Below are 22,618 nucleotides of genomic sequence, written 5' to 3'. Positions count from 1 at the left end.
AATAAAACAAATTTAACAGATGAACACATTTAATACATCAAGAACCTAATGTTCACTCTCCCCTGCCTACCTTTCATTGCACTTTATCAAAATCACATTGTCGGTTCCAAAGCCAAGTGCAGCTCCAGCCTTCTTTATGGAATAGTGACTCTGCAACAAACAGAGGTTTGAGGTCAGAAGTTAGACAGTTCCTTGTGAAACACCATAATCCATGAGAAGAGCACCCAACTCACATGTTCTGACGTGAAGAGGACCAGTTTGGGAACAGCTGCCATGCCCTTTGTCTTAACTTCCGGGAAGAACTTGTAGCGAGCGGCCATGATGCTGTACATGTTAGAGATGGCTCCCCCTAAGAGCAAGAGGATACACGGGGAGGTGTGAGCTCCATCATTATTGTTTCTAATAATTAAGGTTGAGCTGGTGTCTTAAGAGACAAGGGAGGAGGTCAGAAAGGGGAAGGACAATATCCGGATAGCTTTTGCTTCCCTATTGCCAGGGCTTCCCTCTGACCCCTTTGCCTTGGGAACACAAGTAGTCACACTCATTACCAAAGCCATCTAGGCAATTTGGCTGGAGGTGATTCATGTACTCCAATGCCTGTTCCACCTGAAGCCCAAACAGAAATACAAGAGGTGGCAAAGGCAGTGGCTGCAAAGAGACAGGTGAGTTACAACCTTCCTGCTTTCACTTTCTGCTCAATCTATTTACTGAACAAAGATGAATCTATTCTCTGAACGAGAAAGACAGAGAAAGAGAGACTAATGAAGCCTACAGAAGGAAACAGTGACATTGCCTGGATACTCTTCTCAAAGAACAGCTCAACTGCATTACTGAGTCATTTAGGAGAACTCTAAGTTTACTAAAACCAAACTCATGTTTACTTAAATAAAGACATAAGGAGAACTGAGGTAACTATCTAGGTATGGCTGGCTAACACAAACTAATCACTTTTGCATCAATTGCTTGACAATTAAACAGGCAAATTCATGGCTGACTTGAATAGCCTGGACAATTGTAATTCTTATTTCTTCTCCTCCCCTTGTACACAACAATCACGCCATCTCTGATACCATCCCACAGTCCTACTTACCTCTAAGAATATCTGCCCTTGTTTTAAAGATTCTTACTGTATCTACATCAAACTAGAGATTCAAAAGTAGACACACTATTTTGGCTGCAATCGATTAGTCAACTGATAATCTTGATTCACTGATCCTCAGGCGGATCAAATTGTTGTTGACAGACTAGTGTGGTGTGGCATGATTTGAACACAACCTTGGTCAGTTTGTATAGGTGAGGCATAGGCTCTGTTAGATAGTATGCATATAATGCTCTTGCTAGCCTTCACTCTGACGAAGATAGGGTAGGAGTATTGTAAAAAAATTCTTTTTAAGGTCATGATTCTTCCACAAACTCACTTTGGGTTTAGGGTTCTCAGGGATCCCAAGGATCCATGCCACAAATATCAAGGAGAGTCAGGAAAAAAGAGAAACATACCAGGAGAAAATATCCCATCACCGTCTTTACTTGACCATCCAACTATCTCCCTCATCTTCTTAAGTGTTATTTGCTCCATGAGGACAAATACTGGTGCAATTTCATATGTAAACCTGAAAAGGTGGTGAGGGAAAAACTGATCATAAAGAAGTCAAACCACTTATTTGGGGAACACAGATAATTGGTTTAATATTTGTACTTGGGATCTAAAAACAGGTACTCAAAACCACTAAAGCAATTTATTTCCTGGAAATGTATTAAGTCACCAATCATAAAATAGAAACCAGCCTGGGTTACCTAGAGAGGTGGTGGAAATACCTGCCCTGTGACTTTTCACCAACAAAATAGATTTTATCTGAATGGAATGTCTTAGATGTGGTCCACCCAGAGAAATAGAAGGAAGGAAAATGACTTTCTTGGATCTCCTTCATCTTTAAGATGTAAGACGATGCAAATGTTCATTGAAAAAATGTATTCTAAGTTCTACATAAAATTGGTTTGCAACTGACCGAAACCGACTGCCAGTTTCATACTTGTAGAATCTATAAAACTCAGAGCCAAAATCTATCTTTTAAAAACAATGTAAACATCTGAAACCTAACTGTGAATCTAATTGGAAATATTGACCCAGGTTTTAAAGATCTCAATATAATTATCTACATGGTTTTTCTACTAATAATCCCCAAGGACAGCTATGGTTCTATAATTCTCTGAAGTCAATATCTGTCAAGAATAATTACAAGTGATGATTTTCTAATTACCAATTATAAATAATAAGAAGATAGTCAACTGGCATACACAGCTGACTGTGGGTACCAGATACCTGAGCAGGCTAGCTTTGTCTTCTAACAAACTGATTTAGAAGTAGCAAGCCATACTCTTCTCAAAGCAACTGAGAACAGAAGCACAGTCAAGTAGACCAGTCACTGAAACAAGATTGTGGTGCCAAGGATAGGGCTTAAGAGAAATCAGAGAAGGTCCATCCACCGCAAATTAAGCCAGAAAACAAAAAGATATTTACTGACTTTGAGGCTCTTTGTCTTTCTTCTTTTTGCTTGGTATTCTTAAGCATTAGAGCCTATTGTGGGCTCAGCTCAGACCATGCTTGCTCAAGAGAGATTCCTAGATTGACTCAGTCAAGTGATATGGGGAGACTTTATCATTGATTAGGGTGTTTGGGCTGAATGCCAATACCGAGGACTAATGGGAATTCTTGTTGGCTTAATGATTTAGAAAAGCTGTTTGCAAGGATGAAATAACAATTGTATAATAAGCCAGGTGAAGCTACCAAGTTTTGATCATTGTTTTGTGGGGCGGGGGGGGGGGGGGAGCAATCAAATCAATCACTTGGTGGTAAAAGAGGACAAAGGGTAAAAGACAACAAAGAGATCCTGGAGGACCCTCAGGATATATCTGTTGGTAGAAGAATTCTGTTTCCAAAAAGAATATGTCCATTTTCCTTGGGGGGACCCTTGAAATTTAGGAGGACCCTTGGAAATCGTGTTCAGTTACCATCACCTCTGGAGGTCACAATCATGCTTTGGTTCTGCTCTGAGCCCCATCACCGTAGCAACCAACACTCCCTCATGTCTGATGGCCTGATAAAGGAAGAAGAAGAGAAGGATTCCTGGTTTAGCCTGTGCTGCTGAGTGTACCAAGAGGCAAACTCATGATGTGCTTCTAACCATTCTTGAACAAATGTGGTATCAATAGTGCCACTGAGTTTTGCAAATGTTGGAATGGCAAAAATGTGTGTGTGGTGGAGAGGTACTGGTGCCAGTGTGCGTGCTGGAATCTCGCAATACCGAGTGAGAAGGCTCTCTGGGAAAAGGCAAGGAACAAATGGAATCATACACCACAATATCAGAACCTTATCGAGGATTAGATGAAAGCTGAGTTGGAGTCAAGTCAGTGTTAGATGGCCGGGCAGGAACCGCATGGGGGAAGGGAGGATGGATGGCACTGAAGGCCAGGGGGTTGGTCCGCTTCATGATTTAAAATCAATTTAGGTCCCAGGTTTGCATGAATTAGTGATTCTACCCAAGGACCAGGAATAGGCCATTACACTCAGGATTAGGAGGAAGAGCCTAGAGAGTTTGATCATGAGACTATTTGATCTCATCTATTTCAGTCTCCTTATCTATACCAGGTTCCTATTGCTAAAATTTTCTTTCAGTTTTGTTCAATAAATACTTATCGAGTGACTATTCTCTGCCAGGTAGCATCTTATATACTGAGGAAACAAAGATGTTAGATACCATTTCCAACTTTGGTGAGGAAGCTTACAAGGATGAATCCAGCATTTGTTTCTTGGCCTTGTTGCATCCTGTTTGACAGCCCCTGTCTAGGTCTAAAGGACCAGTTATCCCACAGCTAACACCAAGCTTATCCTGATTCATGGCTTTAGTCCTGACATCCTCTCTTGGAAGCTGACAGATTGGTCCATGGCTGTTGATCCTCAGCTAAGCCTGACAGATGGGCTAACAGGATGTTCCCTACTTCTGATACTTCTCTGATCCTACCTTCCCATCCTGAACCGTGTTTACAACTGGGAGTCTGCCTGTGCCCAAAGCCTTATAGAAGGCCTTGAAATTCACCCTAGAGCAGTGCCTCTTAACTTAGCTGGTGTCATGGACGCCTTTGGGAATCCTATGGAAAGCTATGGTCCCTCTCTCCAGGAAGAAAATGAGGATATGCACATCATTTTTGTATGCAATTATAGGAGATTCTCCTCTTGCAACCTGGACTCCAAGTTAGGTACCCCTTCTCTAAATGACAGACGAAAAGTGAATAAAGCCCAGAGAGCCAAGGTCAAATAAGGATTCAAAAGAAGCTGGTTAGATGCTAAAGTCAGCATATAAGATGACATTTCAGAATCAGAGAACAAGAAACTAAACCTTCAAAAAGCTCTGGGGTGAAGTAAGAACACGGGACTGGAAATTAGGGACCAAAACAGGATGGTGACATTCATGAGTGACATTAAAGGAGAGTTCGGAGTCTTTCTGTGTTCTGAGTAGGGTGGTGAGTCGGCCCTTTTTTAGTGGTTCAACTCAACTTCCTAGTGGGATTCATTCCAAACTAAGGCAAATTGATTAAGGCTTCTATTTCTCTTGTGGCAGAGTCTGTTGGTTGCTAACCAGTATCAATTTTCCTTTGCTTCATTCAGTTTTATTCAGGGTTGTAATTCACCTATTTCAAAGACTACATTTCCTAGCCTCCCTAGGTGTGGCCATGGGACTAAGTTCTGGCTGAAGAGATGCTATGGGAACTGTTGTGTGGAGCTTCTGGAAAGGTTGCTTAGAAAGAAAGAGTGTGTTCCCCCTTTTGACCACGCCCCTCCTCCCCTCCTTTCTTTCCTCCATCTTCCTCCCTCCCTCCCTTCCTTCTTCCCTCCCTCTCTCCCTCCCTTTCATCCTTCCTTTCTTCCTCCCTCATTTCTAATTCTGGGACACATAAGTGATAGCTAGAGCTCCAGCAGCCAGCCTGCACCATGAGGTGACTCTCAGTATGAAAGCCATGTGCTACAATATGGATTAGAAAAGCACAAGGAACCTGGAGCTCTAGTGACTGTCAAACTGGGAACTTCTTTAATGAGAGAAATAATTTTCTATGTAGACTCTCTAACTTTACACTCCTCTTAGATTTCTCCTCCTTACAGATGTGGCAGCTGGCCCATCTTCACCTTAAAAGATAACACATCTGAGAGGAAGCTTAGAGAGCCCCTCTGGTGTCCAGAGATGATGAGAGACAGAAACAAAAGAGCTGGGAGGCATCTCAAATGGCAACGGTGGCCTGTGTAGTGGCTGCCTCTCCTAGGCGTGTTCACTGCACCTTGCATACAACAGGCACTTAAGACTGGTGCCTTTCCAGTCTTCAGAACCACTCTGTAGGATGGATATTATTATCTCCCATTTTCTGAAGAAGGAACTGAGTCTCAGAGAAATTCAGTGATTTGCTTTAAGATCTCAGTATATTTCGGAGTCAGAATTCCGTCTTTTACCTCCCAGCTGCTTTTCTATGATGAATGAGAACTGCTTACTGCAGGTTCCTCTCTAACAACTTGCCTAGCAGTATAAAATGACTGATAACTGCCACAGAAAATTTCTCCTGTGTAATTTCTATGAAAATAAAGCACTAGATACTTGAAACCATAACCTCGTAACAAGGGGCTGTGATAGATCTTGCCATTAAGATTACGGATTGTCGTCAGGTGCCTGAGGGAAGGCTGCTGTTTGCACTTGGGCACTGCTCAGCCTGCAGAGTTGTGCTCGGTGGCCCTGTTTTGGAAGAAAAGAGCTGGACGTGCCATGGACAACTACACATTTGTGAAGTTTTCTTTGGATCTTCATTGGGTCCTTGCTCGGAGAACAGATCTCAAAGCTACATGCACAGGCAGGTATAAACGCATGAACGTAAATGTTCTATTTTCTGTGAACAGTCAGATACCTTACGCTTTGCCACTCAAATTAGGAGACCACATAGTTCTTTCTGAAAGACTATATTGAGGAATATAATCATTACTTTCTATTACCAGTGCCACCCAAATGCAATGATAGAGCAGGCCAACAAAATGAGCATGTCACTAATTTTGCCTGCTCTGCCAAAGAAAAGTCCCTTTGCCATTCTTTCCCAGGTTTATTTTGAACACTGTCCCCAGCTGGAGAAGGAACTGTCTCAAGGGAGCAAATTTCTGCATAAGCTCCTGACAGTGCTACCACATTTCATGATCTTCCAGGGGAACTGACTTAGAACAATTTCTAGATAATAGTTATTACTTCTTCAGACAATGCCTTGTCTCTAGAACTGACAGAAACTATTTCACTATGTTAAATAACCTTCTCTATCGATCTGTTGGAATCGGATCATATTTTATAAATATCCATTGTGTTCAGTACAGCTGCAATTACTATGTGCCATTTAGTTGGACTGGCCTTGACCTCAGATGGCTGGGACATATTTTAGTGTTTCATGGCTGAGCTGAGGTAAGGAAAGATTTTATGGACACACCAAAAGGAGAATTTGTGAGATCTCTTTGGTTGAAGAAAAGCCTTTTAGGAGACTATCTGGTCATGAACTCACAAAAGAGCGAGTTCCTTTCATTTACCTTGAGATGGGCCATATATGTTAGGAAACTGCAGCTGAGAAGCCTACAGGATACACACTTAAAGACACTGGGTGAATTCAGTGCCTGTGTTAATATGAGTACTTGGGCCTTAAAGGATATATACCTTTCTACCTATTCTATTTTTCTCATTTATTTTCCAAATAGTTAAGTTTTTTTTTTTAAAGTTATACTTCCTCACTTAAAATTGTTCCTTAGTATGAGATGTTCCAATTAAGCATTAGTGTCTTTTTTCAAGTTATAATTAGTACATCATGATGTCTGGGCTTGCTGATATATTTGTATCTCACAAATCATACCACAGTAAAGGTTGCAAAGGTGAGGTTTTTTTTTTGTTAGAGGAGGCCAAACAAGCAATTGTCTCTTTGATCCCAATTCCTCTTGTCTCTTCATAGCCTCGGTGCTCCAACATACACACTCTGTGACGTTGACCATGACTTGCAAACAGGGAGCATGAAAATCATTTTTGTTTTCAATCAATTTAATCTCCTGTGCCTTTTAGCACTAAAAACCTCACTTGTCAACATTTGCTTTTAAAAATCGGTCACTGCTGTTTTAAATTAGCAAACAACGCAGGAATCCTTAATTAATAAAAACTTTTCTGAATGTAGTTAAATATTTTGAGTCACAGCATTAAATAGCTTTGGAACACACATGTATCAACAGATAATTTTAAAGTGCCTTCTCAGGTTTTGTGGCCAGTAGGAATTTGTTGAAGAAAAATAGAATATCTCGAACTTTAATACTTACATTCTATCTTGATGTCAAATGGAATTTCTCATCTTAAACAATACCACCCTTTCACTTATATTCATTTTTCAAATCTACTTCACCATGAACCTAGAAAGTGGGTGGTTATTTTCTAAATATTTCCACGGTGACTAATGTAATTCTTCTATGGTTATTTTAAAAATTATTGTTAGAAACTTGTTTTATTATTTTCCTCTGGATATTTTAATAGAATGTGGTGCCATGGGCTGGGTGTATAGATAGTGGTAAAACATGATCATAGTGCTCAGAGAAAAGACAGTACTCAGTAGGCTATAACGACCCTCCATCAATTCGTAACCTGTCCTTGTCTCCAAAGAGGGAGTATATATATAAAAGAGTCCGTGGGGGTGATTGCAAGAAGACTACCCAGGAAATCCTTGCACCTCCAGGGCCTTAGAGTCAGTTTCATATAAATTTATAGGAAACTGGAAACAAATGAAGGTTTTGCCAACTCAAGTACAGAAAAAAATGTCAAATTCAGAAAAACAATGAGTTATTTTGAAAGGAATATATATCACTACCAGCTGAATTTTGTTCTAGAACTTTTAGGTAAGCAATAGGTGGGTCAAACTAGTTTGTGGCTTTCTGGCAGCTTTAACTGTGAAGGAAATATGCCCTAAGTGATGAGGACCAATGTACTTAGGTGGGAAAACAGACCAAGATCATACTCCAAAATGTGACCTCTTTAGATGCATCTTTAAGAGACATGGATTCTCTTAGTCTAATATAAACTTAAAAGATTTTAAGAGAAAAGATGACTAAGGTAACTGTAATAACATTATTATAGAACCATTGGAAGTGGGCTTTTAAAGCAACAAGCCATAATCACACATCTTGGTTGCTTACATGAAAATAATATGCGGAACTTACATATTGGTATTGGCAGTTGATGTCAGCCATTCGCCAGCTAAACCAATGATATCCAGTCCAGTGGAGAGCTGGTTGAAAAATCGAGGGTGACCTGGAGAAATGAGTAACAGGCAAGCATCAAGGCAAACACAGATTTTTCAAGCTATCTTCCAAGCAAAGGCTGGCCACACTGATGGGCTCTTTATCCCAAGAGTCTAACAGGACTTCCCAAGGATATGGGGGAAGGGAGGGCAGATTGACCTACCCTATTCCAACCTTTAGCATCAATGATGTTCCCAAAACTTATGTTTCTGAAGCTGAATCCTTAAAAAAAATTTTAATGTTAATTTATTTGAGAGAGAGAGAGAGAGAGAGAGAGAGAGAGAGAGAGAGAGAGAGAGAGAGGCAGACATAGAACCTGAAGCAGTCTCCAGGCTTTGAGCTGTCAGCATGGAGCCTGACGCGACTCAAACCCACGAACCGTGAAATCATGAACGGAGCTGAAGTCAGATGCTTAACCAACTGAGCCACCCAGATGCCCCTGAAGCAGAATGCTTTTGAAGTTAAAAAAAAAAAAAAATCCTATGTCATGAAACTAATAAGCTTTCCAGTATCTAATTTATTGATTTTCAGATGAACTTCTCTGTCATAATGATTTTTTTAATTACAAATCTGGATAGAGTGGTCCTGATTTTATCCATAAATGTTTCAACTTTTAATTGAACATCCCAAGGATTTAACCCCAAATCAACATTTACTGATGGAGGAGAGCCTTCAGGACTCAGAGAGGATTTGTGACTCTGTGGCCCAAACCAAGCCCGGGGACGGTGCGAGCTCAGGTCCCGATGTCTCTGGGTCTCTATGTCACTCAAATATGATGTCAAGCATTAGTGTGTTTTTGTCCATACATAGTCAGGTGACCATTAAACCAAACTTATTGCTGAGATAACCTGGCATCTCCTCTGTGAAACAGAGGCAAATATAGCTTCGTTCACTCATCAAGTTGTTGGTAAAATAATTGTTATTACTATATAACCTTAAAACCGGTTATAACACAAAGTATGCTTTAACAGACTTTGTTCTCAGCAAATTCAGGATTGTTGCCAAGTTTTGGCCAACTTGGCATTCACAGGAAAACTCAATCCCACATCAGCAGGCTTGGCTAGGCTGTCACGAAGGTGTCAATGCAATAGATTATCTAGGGGTGTGTGACAGAGAACTGGTATTAGAGAGAGATGCTGACTGCTGTGCTTCCAGTAGAAATTGCTTTTGCCTCTGAAATAACTGTCAGAGAGCTGGTGTTTGAATGTTCCTGGTCTGAGACCCCTCTCTGAAAATGTCTATTCTTCCTTAGATGTGATGGCGACTCATTTAGAATATCCAGACTATGACTTCTTATATCAGAATACACCAATCTCTGAATCTCAACAGTCCTCAAAAAATAATACTGATCTTCAGGGGGAAAAAAATGAAAGAAGCATAAACAGTAAGCTTAGTGTAAGTATGGGGCCAGATTCCAGATATTTATGTAGATTACTCTAAAAAATGATTCCACTTTGCTCAGTGCCAGCAGAATCTATGAGATCTCCTGCAACATAACAAATTTTGTTGATATCCACTAAAAAACATGCAATATCCATTTGAAAACTTTCAACAATAAACATTTCAAGACTGAATATATATATATGTATATATAATTTATCATAAATAAATGCAATCACACTTTTTGACAATGTATCAAAACAAGCCATCTCTATGGCAGACACAAAAGATGGACAATGATAGATGGACCGACACAAATGTCCTCAAATAAAAGTGAAACCATATTGGGGCGCCTGGGTGGCTCAGTTGGTTAAGTGTCTAACTCTGCCTCAGGTCATGATCTCACAGCTCATGAGTTCAAGCCCCGAGTTGGGCTCTGTGCTGACAGCTCAGAACCAGGAGCCTGCTTTGGATTCTGTGTCTCCCTCTCTCTCTGCCCCTCCCCCACTTGCAGTCTATCTCAAAAACAAATAAACACTTAAAAAATTCTATAGAAAAAAAAGTGAACCAGTATCTCTTTGTCCGTTGAATATACAAAGGAAACAAAATTGTCTAAAATCTTACTTTTATCTTATGACTACAGCATTCTGCCTCCAAATTTCTATCAAGTAATAAAATGACCTATTTTCAACTTCAATTTCAATTCTCCATATTCAATGAAGTAACAGATGATAAGTGTGGTACTAAGCAGCACATGGCCTAAAGTCAGGGAGGGGGAGAAAGTTATTTTTCAAAGTGTTTCAATGAATAAAAAATGGAGGGGGAAATTTACTAAGAGACACATCGAGCAATTGCAATGTGGGGGATGAATTATAAAATTATAATTTATGAATTACAAAATTCATGAGACCATTGAAAATTTAAACATTGAATATATTAAGGAACTGTAAATTTCGGATTTTTTTGATCTAACAATGATATTATGGTTATTTTTTTGTAACGTTTATTTGAGAGAGAGAGAGAGAGAGAGAGAATGCATGAGCTGGGGAGGGGCAGAGAGACAGGGGGAGAGAGAGAGACAGAGAGAATCCCATGCAGGCTCTGTGCTGTCAGCGTGGAGCCCCACATAGGGTTTGATCCCATGAACCATGAAATCACGAACTGAGCCAAAATTGAGAGCCAGATACTTAACTGACTGAGCCACCCAGGCGCCTCTTGTGGTTATTTATTTTTTAAAGAGTTCTTGAGAATGAAGAATATTTATGGATGAAATAATATGTTTGAGATTTGCTTCCATATAACAGAGAAGGGAGGGTAATAGGTGAAACAAAGTTGTCAGGAGTTGATAAAAGTGTTGGGTATACAGGGTTGATTGTACTATTCTACTTTTGGAAAAGTTTAAACTTTTCCATAATAAAAAGTTAAAAAAGAAAAACCAAGGAAGTTGGTATATCTACCGTGATTGTGGACTGACCAGTCTGTCTCAGGTCACAGAGAATCTATATATACTAGTTCCTTTTTCAGAGATTGTTAATTTGTGGGGGGTTTTGTTTGTTTGTTTTTAATTTTTCATAATGTTTATTTATTCTTGAGAGAGAGAAAGTGGGGGAGGGGCAGAGAGAGAGAGAGACAAAGAATCCGAAGCAGGCTCCAGGCTCTGAACTGTCAGCAAAGAGCTCAATGAGGGGCTCGAACCCATGAACTATGAGATAATGACCTGAGCTGAAGTCGGACGCTCAACCGACTGAGCCACTTGGACGCCCCCAGAGATTGTTAATTTGTAAAGAAATTTCCAATACCAATATCATCTCTTTACAAACTGCACCCAGATCAGTCTGTTTTCACTTTATTAAAACCCAATTCATTATTTTGGCTGACTATTAACATCCTTAAAAAAACACCTTCCACCTGTGGGGTTTACCCTATCACTCTGATCTATATCTAAATTACAGATCAGCCACCAGGAGCTGTATTTTCGTCTGGCAGCAATATTATACTTTCCCAGGGTCAACACCTTGAGATACAGGTTTCACACTGCCTGAGAGATTACAAACTCTATAAACGCAAATATCTGCTCCCAGAAGCTGCTTGGAGGAACAGGGGTGAAGGGCTGCAGGCTAAATATCTAAGTAGAGTCATACACTGGTCTAATAAGAGTCCATGCTTCTATGACCATGTGATGCTTCAGTTTTGGAGGCAATACGAGCTGCGATTATGACAAATCAATTTTTCTTTGAGGGACAACACTACTCTGAGCTTTGGTGATAAAAGCACATGGTCTCACCTGTCTGAGAAAGTGTGTGGAGAGTGACTTGACAAAATAAAAAACACTGGACGAAAGCAAGTCCAGCTAAAACACACATGGAGAATCCTGACTCTTCTTTGTATGGCTACATAACACTACTTGATCTCCATCAGGGATAGGTTAGCCATCAGACCAAGGTGAGCCGCAACTAAACTGATGAGCAGGCTTTTCTTTAAAAATCAAACAAAGACTGGGCGCCTGGGTGGCTCAGTCGGTTAAGCGGCCGACTTCAGCTCAGGTCATGATCTCACGGTCCGTGAGTTCGAGCCCCGTGTCAGGCTCTGTGCTGACAGCTCAGAGCCTGGAGCCTGTTTCAGATTCTGTGTCTCCCTCTCTCTGACCCTCCCCCGTTCATGCTCTGTCTCTCTCTGTCTCAAAAATAAATAAACGTTAAAAAAAAAAATTAAAAAAAAATCAAACAAAGACTTTATAGCATAATTAAGTCTTGTCCATCCTGCAGTTATTCAAGGAAGCCACACTCGTTTCAGTGGTCTTGGCACACCTCAAAAGCTGTTTGGGATTCCTTATTTATTTATTTATTTAATTTTTTTTTTCAACGTTTATTTATTTTTGGGACAGAGAGAGACAGAGCATGAACAGGGGAGGGGCAGAGAGAGAGGGAGACACAGAATCGGAAACAGGCTCCAGGCTCTGAGCCATCAGCCCAGAGCCTGACGTGGGGCTCGAACTCCCGGACCGCGAGATCGTGACCTGGCTGAAGTCGGACGCTTAACCGACTGCGCCACCCAGGCACCCCAGGGATTCCTTATTTAAAAATGCTTCTTTGGCCAGCCTATTCATTCCAACACTTGGTTTTTGACACGCAATAGTCTCACTCAGCTCCATCACCCCCAACCTCCCTAGTCTTGGCCTTAAATCTATCTTTCAAGTGACTAGGAGGAGTGAGAGGGATAACAAAGGAGAGGAGAGGGAAAAAGAATAAAAAGAACAAGGGGCTACCAGGGGCTCCCCTGTGGTGGCAACTATGCCACGGACTGCCACTTCCTGTAGATCTGTCTGCGCAAGAGCTCGGGAAAGCCAAGCTGCTGTGGGGGAAAAACAGCAGGAAGGAGAAACCATTGCTCCACTCGTAGGCTTAGAAACAGCCAGTCAGAGATCCAAAAAGTCCTTCAACTTGAAGCACCTGGGAAGTAACCACTTTGGCCAGGACCATTGACTAGAGAGGGTTTCTATAACATGAAACAAGAGGCAAGAGGGCATCCTCAAAGGCCTCCTATTAGAAATAGGATTTAATGACTCAGATTGTCTAAACTCCAGAGGTTAGAGTAAGGTGCAAATGGTGTGTATGTGTGTGACATTTTTGCCTAGAGAACAGAAGGGGTTGTGGGTTGAACTGTGTCCCTCAAAAATACATGATCAAGTCTTAGTCCCTGGTTCCTGTGAATACGACCTTATTTGGAAAGACGGTCTTTGCAGATGTAATCAAATTAAGATGAGGCCATAATGGATTGGAGTAGGCCTAATCCAAAGATTGGTGTCCTTATAAGAAGAGAAAACTTTGGGGACACTTGGGTGGCTCAGTCAGTTAAGCATCCGACTCTTGGTTTTGGCTTAGGTCTGATCTCATGGGTGTGGGTTCAGGCCCTGTGTCGGGCTCTGCACCTACGCCATGAAGCCTGCTTGGGAGTCAGTCTCTCTCTCTCTCTCTCTCTCTCTCTCTCTCTCTCTCTCTCTCTCTCTCTCTCTCACTCTCTGTCCCTCTCCAACTCACACTTTCTCTCTAAATATAAATAAGTAAAGTTAAAAAAAAAATAAGAGAAAACTGTGGACACATTCGCAGGGAGAATGCCATGTGAAGGTGGAGGCAGGGACCGGAGTGATGCATCTACAAGCCAAGGATGCCCTCATCCACCAGAAGCCGGAAGAGGTAAGGACAGAGCCTAAGAATCTTCTAAGAGGGCATGGCCCTGCACACCTAAATTTCAAACTTCTAAACCTCTAGAACTGTGAGAGAATAGATTCCTCTTGTTTTGAGTCACCTGGTTTGTGGTAATTTGCTATGGCAGCCCTAGAAAACTAATACAGAAAGGGAGGGAAATGGGCCCAATTCTCCCCCGATTTAGGGGCAGGCAAGGGTAAGATTTATCAGAATGAAATAGGCATGAAATGGAGGAGAGAAAAGAAGCAGGGGACAGGTCATTCTCCTCTTTTTAGGTTGGGAAGAGCCTAAAACCAAGAATGAAAACTCTTTTTACAGAACTTGAAATAGCACCACGGGTTTGTATTTCTTAATTTATGTTTACAACAAAAAATGATGATGAACTTTTGCCAGACTTAGGCCTTCCACCCACTGCCACTGTCCAAGGTCGTTCTGTGGTCGCTGAACATGTTGCTGCTTTCCCTCATCAGAGTTTGTGCTTCACCTTGAACATGAGTTTGCTGTCCTCAACTGGCAAGGGTGCAATGGGGGCGAATCTCCCGCTGCACGTCCGCCTGGCTCTCACTCTTACCTGTACGAACCCCATACTTCAGGGTGTCTCTGCAGTCAACCAAGATCTGTTCCAGGGACTCAGGGTGGTCAGAGAGCTCCAAGTTGAAGCCCTCCATGCCTTCCAGCAGCTGGTGCGGGTGATGGAAGTCCAGCACCTTGGTGGAGCGATCAAATGTCTTGCGGACATAGTTGAGGAGTATGTCTACCACCTCCAGTAGGAACTGCACAGTTTGCTCTTCCCCGTTCTTAGCCGGAAGCAGATCTGAGGGGGAAAGCCAACAAGGGGTTATTGCCTGGCTCGTGTCTGAATTGCCTTAGTCCAGACATCCCTAATATCAGCCACGACAGCTTTACAGACCTGGTATATTCCAGGTTATGTATACACATTGAGAATCTGATGTGCCGTCTCCCCAGAAAAATGCACATGTCTATATACAGAAGTTGTGCATAGACTTTCTGAAGGTTTACAGACTGTCTGAGAGTTAGGCTGCTCATAAGTGGAATGGAGTGCTTTGAGAAGCCATGAACAGCCTACTCCTACTGTGGTCTACTTGCAGGCTGACTGAGTGCCCGTCAGGTATGTGATGGAAGGAGCCTCTGTCTTGCTCCCCTGGGACCAGGCGTGTCCCTCTACATCTGTTTAAGACACTGGCTTTTTGGTTGGGCATTATGATATGCTTGATCATTGATGGCAGAGGGTGAGGGCTCTGTGGGCAGAGGCTGAGGTCCTCCCCTGAACAGAATGGTCCGCTGTAGTGTCCTTGGATAGAAAACTAGAGCTAGGAGATGGGCTCAGAAAAGTGGGAGAGGGAACTCCCACCTCTCTCCCTCTTGACCTCATCCTTTGAGTTTGGACTTTGGGATATCTGGGGGTGATTTTGGGTTCTAGCCTGTGGGAGGCAGAGTCAGGCTGGGTTAAGCAGGGAGGAAAACTGTAGGGGGCCCAGCTGCAGTTGTCAGCCATAGCGCAAGAGCTGATTGGCTCTACATGAGGCTCTGTATCGATTCACCGGATTATCTCTGAGGTTCAGTGAAGTCCTATTGACTGTTTGGGTCTGGCCTCTATGGCCTGTGGGGAGTTAATGGAAGGGGGCAGGTTTACCTTCAAGCTGTTTTAGGAGAGGCTGAGAAAACCCTCCAGAGACCAGAGTTGTGGGGACAGCAGTAATCAGTGAAAGATCTCCAAAAGGAAAAGGAGTTTGAGAACAGCACTTGGTCTTTAGGCCCAGCCGCACAGCTTCCCACAGAGTGATTTTCTTGTTGCTGCCAACCCTGAAGGATAACTGCTACCATGGGAATCACTGGATTTTCTTATATGTAAGATTTCTTCACATTCAGAGATTCTATGAAACCATATTTGCCCCTGCAAGTGTCTTCAGAGTTGACTGTTTTTATTGACTGCCCTCATCCAGGACCCACAAGGAAGAAGTCCTAGGCAGTAGGGAAGGTGGGAGTATATTCGTTCAAATATTGGAAAAGTAGTTTCTTGACAGTTCAGAAAAAGTAATGACATTTTTGATAACAGAAGTATAATTACAGGAAAAAGTCAAGAAACTCAAGGCACCTACTGGATAGGACTGGTGAGGGTTGGGGGGCATGGAGAGGGTAGGAGGGTGGGGACTACCTCGAGCAAACAGGTTGGAGAAGTCCGTCTCCGTGCGCCGGAAGCGTCCATCCCTGTCGCTGTTTTCACAGGAAAGCAGGTTTTTGGAGGACTGCCTCTCCTTGAAGGCGCTCACAAGCCGGCTCTTCTCTTCCAGGCTGTTGGTCCTTTGCAGGAAGCCTGTAGCACAAGATGCCGGGTCAGAGGGAATGCACTAAATTCCCAGCCTTGGAGGGTCAGCTGCCAGGCCAGATCTGCTCTCCAAGCAGGGTTCTTGCTTCTCGTGAGAAGAAGCAGAGTATCTGCATTTTATATATAAGGGCTTTGGCACTGCTGGCCTCCAGGCGGGGAAGGGGCAATGCCAAGTGTCATCAGTGGCACAGACCCAGTCATGCAAGAGAGGAAAACAGTAAGCAAAGCCCATCCTCCTCTCTGAACATGACACTGAACTCAGAATTAAGTCGATTGGACAGCTTCCACTCCAGTAACTAGCCCCGGGATGGGGTTTTAAGGGGAAGGACACAGTTGGAGAGGATGCTGCCGGCACTGGGTTTATGGGAGGTGCAACCAGAGGAAGGAGGAGGTGAGGACCAGCAGAGGGAGGAGTCAGGGAGGACCAGCACTAGGGGTTAGGGAACATGCTTTCCCCGGGCACCAGGTAATGCTCACAGGGTTGAATGTAGGTATAATTTTTCTGACCCAAACATGACATGCAGCTGTCTCCACCCCACCCCCTCTCCTTGAATAAAGGTACTGGGGAAAGAGACAAGGAAGCCTAAGACCTTATGTGTGCCGACATTTAATTCTATAAATACTTACTGAGCACGTATCTTTTCTTAATGTTTATTTTTGAGAGAGACAGAGAGAGACAGAGTGTGAGCAGGAGAGGGGCAGAAAGAGAGGGACACACAGAATCCGAAGCAGGCTCCAGGCTCTGAGCTGTCAGCACAGAGCCCAACGCAGGGCTCGAACTCAGAAAGTGCGAGATCATGCCTGAGCTGCAGTCAGACACTTATCCAACTGAGCCACCCAGGCGCCCCCCTTACTGAGCATCTATTGTGGAAAAGCACTTTGCTAAGCATCTAAGATAGGGGATAGATAGAGATAAATGAGACAGATCTCCCACCCTCCACAAACTTACAGTTTGGCAGATGGTGACCAACATTGGAGTAAAGCTAGAAAGCCATCCTAGAACTAAACAGACTGAATTCCGAGCCCAGGGTGGGACTCAGACCACCTCACCTCTGCTCCTCAGAAGGAGGAGAAATCTCTCCCATCTGAGGTGAGCAGCACAAGCACCAGTGGCCAACAGAGAAGCAGGTTGAGGCAAAAGAGCTGGAGACTCTGCCAAGGAGGAGCACCCTCTTTCCCTCAGTATCTACACCCATTCCTTCTGGGGCTGGGGACCTGCAGACCCACTCCTTCCCTCAGCATCTCCTCCAACCTTGCCTCAATGTTAGCCCCAAATGCAACACACAGAAAAGAAGAAGAACGTTCTAAGCTTCTTGGTGACCCCAAAGCTGTCTTTGTAGGTACCAAGATCCTCGGGGAGTCATGCACATCACAAGGCAGGCTTGGCGGAAAGTCCCAGGAGGTTCAAGGAGAGACAAGTTAATCTGGGGAATGCGGCTTTACTTCCCCAGGACTGCAATTCAGTGGCGAGGGGTGGAATAAGGAGGGATGCAGGGGGAAGGCTGCAGTGATTGGAATCCTCCCACACACAGGAGCAGGGGGCTATTTTTGGAGGGAAGAATAGGCAGCAGGCCGTTCATTCTTCCCAGCACTCACCTTGTAAACTTATTGCTAGAGCCCCAAAGGACATCAGGAGAGGGGTAGGACACTATAATAAAGCTCCACAGTTGGATGTAAAGATGGGGGTTGTATTCTTTCCCTCTCCTCTTCCCCTACTTTCTGAATTTCCCCTACAACTCCCGGAGTCCAAAACCTGGGGCCAGCACTCATTTGCCACAGGGATGCAGGAGCGCTTGGCCCGTGAATTCCAAGACTGCTCACCTGCTCCTGGAACAGCGAGCTATGGAATTTGCCAGGCTAAAAAGACAAACCATGTGGCCTAGTAGAAATGAGGTCCTACTGGGTGAACTCTTACTCTTTAGGTCTCTGACCTCTGGTTGGCTCTGACTCACTTCTTGGGAAAGCCATAAGTCTCTACCTTGAAACCCCTTAGAAACGCCTTTCCTCTGGGCAGCTGCAGGACCTATGACCTTGATGTAGGCTTGGGATGTTATCTCCAAAGGAGGTGCTGACACAGGCATTCCCAGACGTGTCCTGATAGTATTGAGAGATGACAATTATGACACAACTTTAAATCTGCATCTCATCCTTGGGCCACACTTCCTGGAGTGCACTAGGAATCAATGTTTCCTATCAATCCTGTACTTACGAATAGCACACTTAAAATGCATTATAAATTGTGTTTAAAGCCATTACTTTGCTATATAAATTCTTACTGCATATTGCTATCAGAATAATGATTTCTTGGCAAGTATTTGTTTTCTAAGACATTGGGAGCCTCACAAAAGGTAAATGATCCAGACCTCTCATGGCTCTGAGAGGCTCTGGAAAGAAATGTATGCTTCTCCAAGGATGACCAGGTGGAGGGTGACATTGAAGTCAGTGCTTTGGCAACTTCCCCGGCTAGCAAGGGGTCCTGGAAGCAGGGGTCCCTGCCACTGAAGCAGACTGTATTCTCTCTTGCTCTGCATGCCACCCGTGAGAACCTAGTTCAAGCCTGTGAGTGACTGGTAATCCAGCTCAACATTCCTGAGAGGCAAAGAGAAAACCAGAGGCAAGCTTGTAGCACTCTAGCTAGCTTTAAGGGGAGAACAGGAGCAGGAGGTGAACCCTGTCATGACTCCTCCTCTGGGCAGTGAGGAGATCCTGAAGCTGATTCCTTACCCCTACCCCTAAACTCAAAGGCCTGGGGGCCCACGGAGTGGGGAAAGAGTGTAGGGAGCCAGAAAGCACTCGATTTGAGCCAGTTGTTTCCAAATGTGTCTGTGAGCTGTGCATGGCATAAGGGCACATGGCCAAGGGGTAAGTGGGGGTTGAAGCCCATCCCCCCCTGCTCTTGCTGACCAAGCTGTAGCATGGAATTGCATCTACCTAAAGAAAGGAGCCCTTTTTCTGATTTTTATGGGCTGACCTTGCCAGGTCTCTCCCATCCCACCTTTTTTTACTTCAAGAGAAGCCAGAAATATAGAATATTCGAAGTCTTTCATTGTTTAAAAGTTGCATGGGGGCATCTGGGTGGCTCAGTCTGTTAAAGTGACTGACTCTTGGTTTTAGCTCAGGTTGTGATCTCAGGGTTCATGGGTTTGAGCCCCACATCAGGCTGCAGCTGGCAGCCCGGAGCCTGCTTGGGATTCTCTCTCTCACTCTCTCTCTCTCTCTCTCTCTCCCTTTCTCTCTGCCCCCTCGCCTGCTCATGCTCTCTCAAAATAAATAAACCTAAAAAAAAAAAAGTTGCATGGCAGCTGACACAAAATTAAACACACCCACATCTCATGGGCTAAGTAAACCAGCTCGGAGGCTGTAACTGGTAGCCAGTTTTAGAACTCTGCGTACATAAGTGATGGAGGGCCAAGGACACAGTGAGAAGTTAGCAGAACCCAGAGCCCAAACTTTGGGCTTCCTGCATCGCGTTCTATTTAAGTCATACCACCATGCCTGTAGCTACCCCACTCTACATCTTGGCAGACCCTGGGTTTTCTCTACCTGATTATTTTCCCAGAGGATTCTGGCATCACCGGTGAGACCCAGGGCCTTCCTCGCAGCTTAGTCCCTGGCTTCCAAGGAAGGGAGGTTGGAGAGGGGGTGGGAGTTGAATCTCGGCAAGGCACTGAAGATGTTTAGGGGAGTCACCCAGGGCAATGGGGATTTGGAGGTTGGAAGAGGACCATTAATTCTTACCCCGTCCTAATGTGAAAGGTCAAACCAACCTGGGTAGTGCCAAGAAGGCGGCATCCAGGCTGGTGAATGTCTGGGGGGAAGGGAGCTGGGGTGTCTGTGCGTGGGCGAGGTGGGAAGGCTGTAGATTTAGGTCAACACCGAAGACTTCACTTTGGACAGCCAGAGTTGGCCCAAAGTATGGAAACTAAATCTGCCTGGGGTTTTGTTTCCTTTCAGAATCAAACCTAACGTGAAGCCTCCTCACGAGTGGCCCCCAAAGCTTGCCTATTAGCAGAAGGCAATTTCCCCTCAACAGACTACCAGGCCTCTCCTCCTGTCAAACAGGTTGCGACTTCTCTGAAATTAGTGTCGGGGTACGTGTGTGTTTAGAAACAAAGGAGAAACTCTCTGGGGATGGTCCCCTCCAAATGTTCCAGAGTCCTTCCTCAGGCTAACCTGATGCAAACTCGGGGACTCCTATTTTCAGACCCAAGGAAGCTCAACTCTTTCTTGCCCAGTTACTCTTTAGAGACGTTTCAGGTGTGTCTCCCGAAGGGGGCAGTTAGACCTTTTCTTCCCCCGACTCGGAGAGGGGGGCGTAGAGGGCAAGGCCTGGGGCGCGAGGACAGACGCAGGGAATGCGGGTGGACGAAGGCTGCCCGCCAGGCAGGCGCAGGACCGCGGGGAAGGCCACGCTCATCCCAAGTCTCCACCGCCCTCCCCGCGACCGCGGCGGGCGCCCAGGGCTCGTTCAGTTCTGCTTGCCCGGCTGCATGACAATGACGGCTGCAGAAGCTGAGCGCCGCGGCCGCCGAAGGGACCCGGCGCGAAACGGGCCATTAAGCCGGGAATGGCAGCGGGGGGAGGGGGCTATTTATAGAACAAAGCTAGGCTGCGGCCAGCTGCCCCCGCGCGCGGACGCGGCCCGGGCCTAGCCCCGCGGGCCTCGCGTGCTGGGGAGAGGGTCAAACCCGGGGCCGCCCCGCGCGGCAGGGCTGGGCTTTCCCTGGAAGATGGCTGGGTCTAGTCGAGCAACGCTTGCTCACCGAGAACGCTGCTTGTTGGATCAAAGGGACAGAGCCCCGGAAACGCAGGGAGGGCGCCGCGCGGCAAAGCGGGGGAGGGAGGGTAATTCCCAGAAGCCGTTAAATGCCCCCGGTCTGCTCCGGCCCCAGCTGCCGCCTTCCTCGGGCCCCCGGACGCAGAGAAGCTGGAAGAGCAGGCCCGGGGAACACGCCGTGGCCGGCCCGCGCCCGCGGCTGGGGCGGGCGTGCCCCGTACTCGTTCCGCCGCTATCTCCCGCGCGCAGCCGCTGACGGATGGCTCTTTAATAAGCCCCTCGTTAATCTTCCCCCGCCCCTCCGCCCCCTGCCCGTCCGTATTTTCTGGCCCGATAAGGTTAGAGATTTTAGACGGTGAAATGTAGCAAGGAAAGCAAGTCCTCATTGTTCAGCCGGAGCCACTCAGCTGTGTCCCTTCGAACAAATCTCCTTTTTCCCTTACAAAAAAAAAAAAAAAAAAAAAAAAAAAAATTACAGCCCTTGGGCGTTTTCATTTCAGACCATCACGTCTCCGGAGAAAGGTTCTTTCTCCTTTCCAGCTCCCAGATCTATTTTTCTTCCTCTTTGGCAAATCGTGCCCGACACCCCCTTTCTCCTCTTGCGGCCCCACGCCCCCGCCTGCCCCGCTTTCCTACCCTCCTCTCCTTCAAGGGCAGGCTCCGCAAACCCTCCGGACTGCACCCGCCCACACCTCCCCCAGGCAGGCCACCGGGGGCTGCAGGCAAAGAATGAAAGAACGAAATCTGAATCCGTTATGACATATCGGAGCAAATTCTCAAACTGGGGAGGCCACTGTCAACGTACGTTTGGCAGGGGTAGGGGGCACGACCTGCCAGCCTCCGCCTCAGGCGGAAACCGTGCCTTAGGCCTGCTCTCCAAGACCAGACTAGTTGACCTTTTCTGCCAGACCCTCTGGTCGCAGGTTGAGCGCACGCGTAGGAACGACCCGGACGCCGGGCAAGAAGAGCCCGGCTGCCGCGAGGGGGCGCTGTGCTCGCGCTTTCTCGCCTTAGACCGGGGAAGTCCCGCCGTGTCTTGGTTAGTCCCGGACTCCAGCAAAAAAGGTCCCTCCCGGCCGGGTCTAGCAAAGGCGGAGGAGGGTTAAGACAGGTAGAGGAGCGTCTCGCTAGGCGTCGGGGCTTTAGAAAGCCAAACCCAAGAGATTGGATCTCCTTCTGCGTGCGCCCCACTCTCCCAAACCCCCAAAACCCGCGAGCTGCGCCGGCCCGCCAGGCCCCAGCGGGCCCTTTCACTCACCGCAGATCTTGAGCCCCAGTTTTCTGGTGCATCCATGGGCCACGCCGCACCAGGTGTCATATGCTAAAAAGCAAAAGAGGTGCGATCAGTGAGATTCGGAACGTGGGGGACCGGGTCGAGGGCAAATGTGTTCTGGGGAGAAGGAGGCAGGTCTTTCGCCAGTGCTCCTCAATACAAACTCCTTCGTGAAAGGAGCAAGAAGCCAGATCCGTGCGCCGACGGGCAGACTCGTGCCCTTCGGGGGCCCATCACACTCCCTTCCTGTTCCCACTTTCAGTTATAGAACGGGGTCTCTGGAAGGCCGAGAACC

The 22,618-nt window shown here is 45.6% G+C and overlaps 1 protein-coding gene across 4 annotated transcripts in view; it reads right to left on the bottom strand.

Annotated features, from left to right (window-relative positions):
* GAD1 (glutamate decarboxylase 1) overlaps positions 1-22,618 on the bottom strand; it is a 42,712-nt gene that overhangs the window by 15,313 nt on the left and 4,781 nt on the right. For all 4 annotated transcript variants that reach the window (NM_001009225.1, XM_019835946.3, XM_019835947.3 and 1 more), the window contains 7 exon segments: positions 71-150; positions 234-349; positions 1,498-1,610; positions 8,261-8,351; positions 14,498-14,740; positions 16,103-16,261; positions 22,309-22,371. In NM_001009225.1, coding sequence (NP_001009225.1) covers positions 71-150; positions 234-349; positions 1,498-1,610; positions 8,261-8,351; positions 14,498-14,740; positions 16,103-16,261; positions 22,309-22,371 — 865 coding nt within the window.

The sequence above is a fragment of the Felis catus genome, chromosome C1 (assembly GCF_018350175.1).
Source record: "Felis catus isolate Fca126 chromosome C1, F.catus_Fca126_mat1.0, whole genome shotgun sequence".
In the NCBI taxonomy this organism is placed as follows: domain Eukaryota; kingdom Metazoa; phylum Chordata; class Mammalia; order Carnivora; family Felidae; genus Felis; species Felis catus.
Note: the sequence above shows the minus strand (reverse complement) of the source record. Positions and strands in the feature narration are given on the sequence as shown.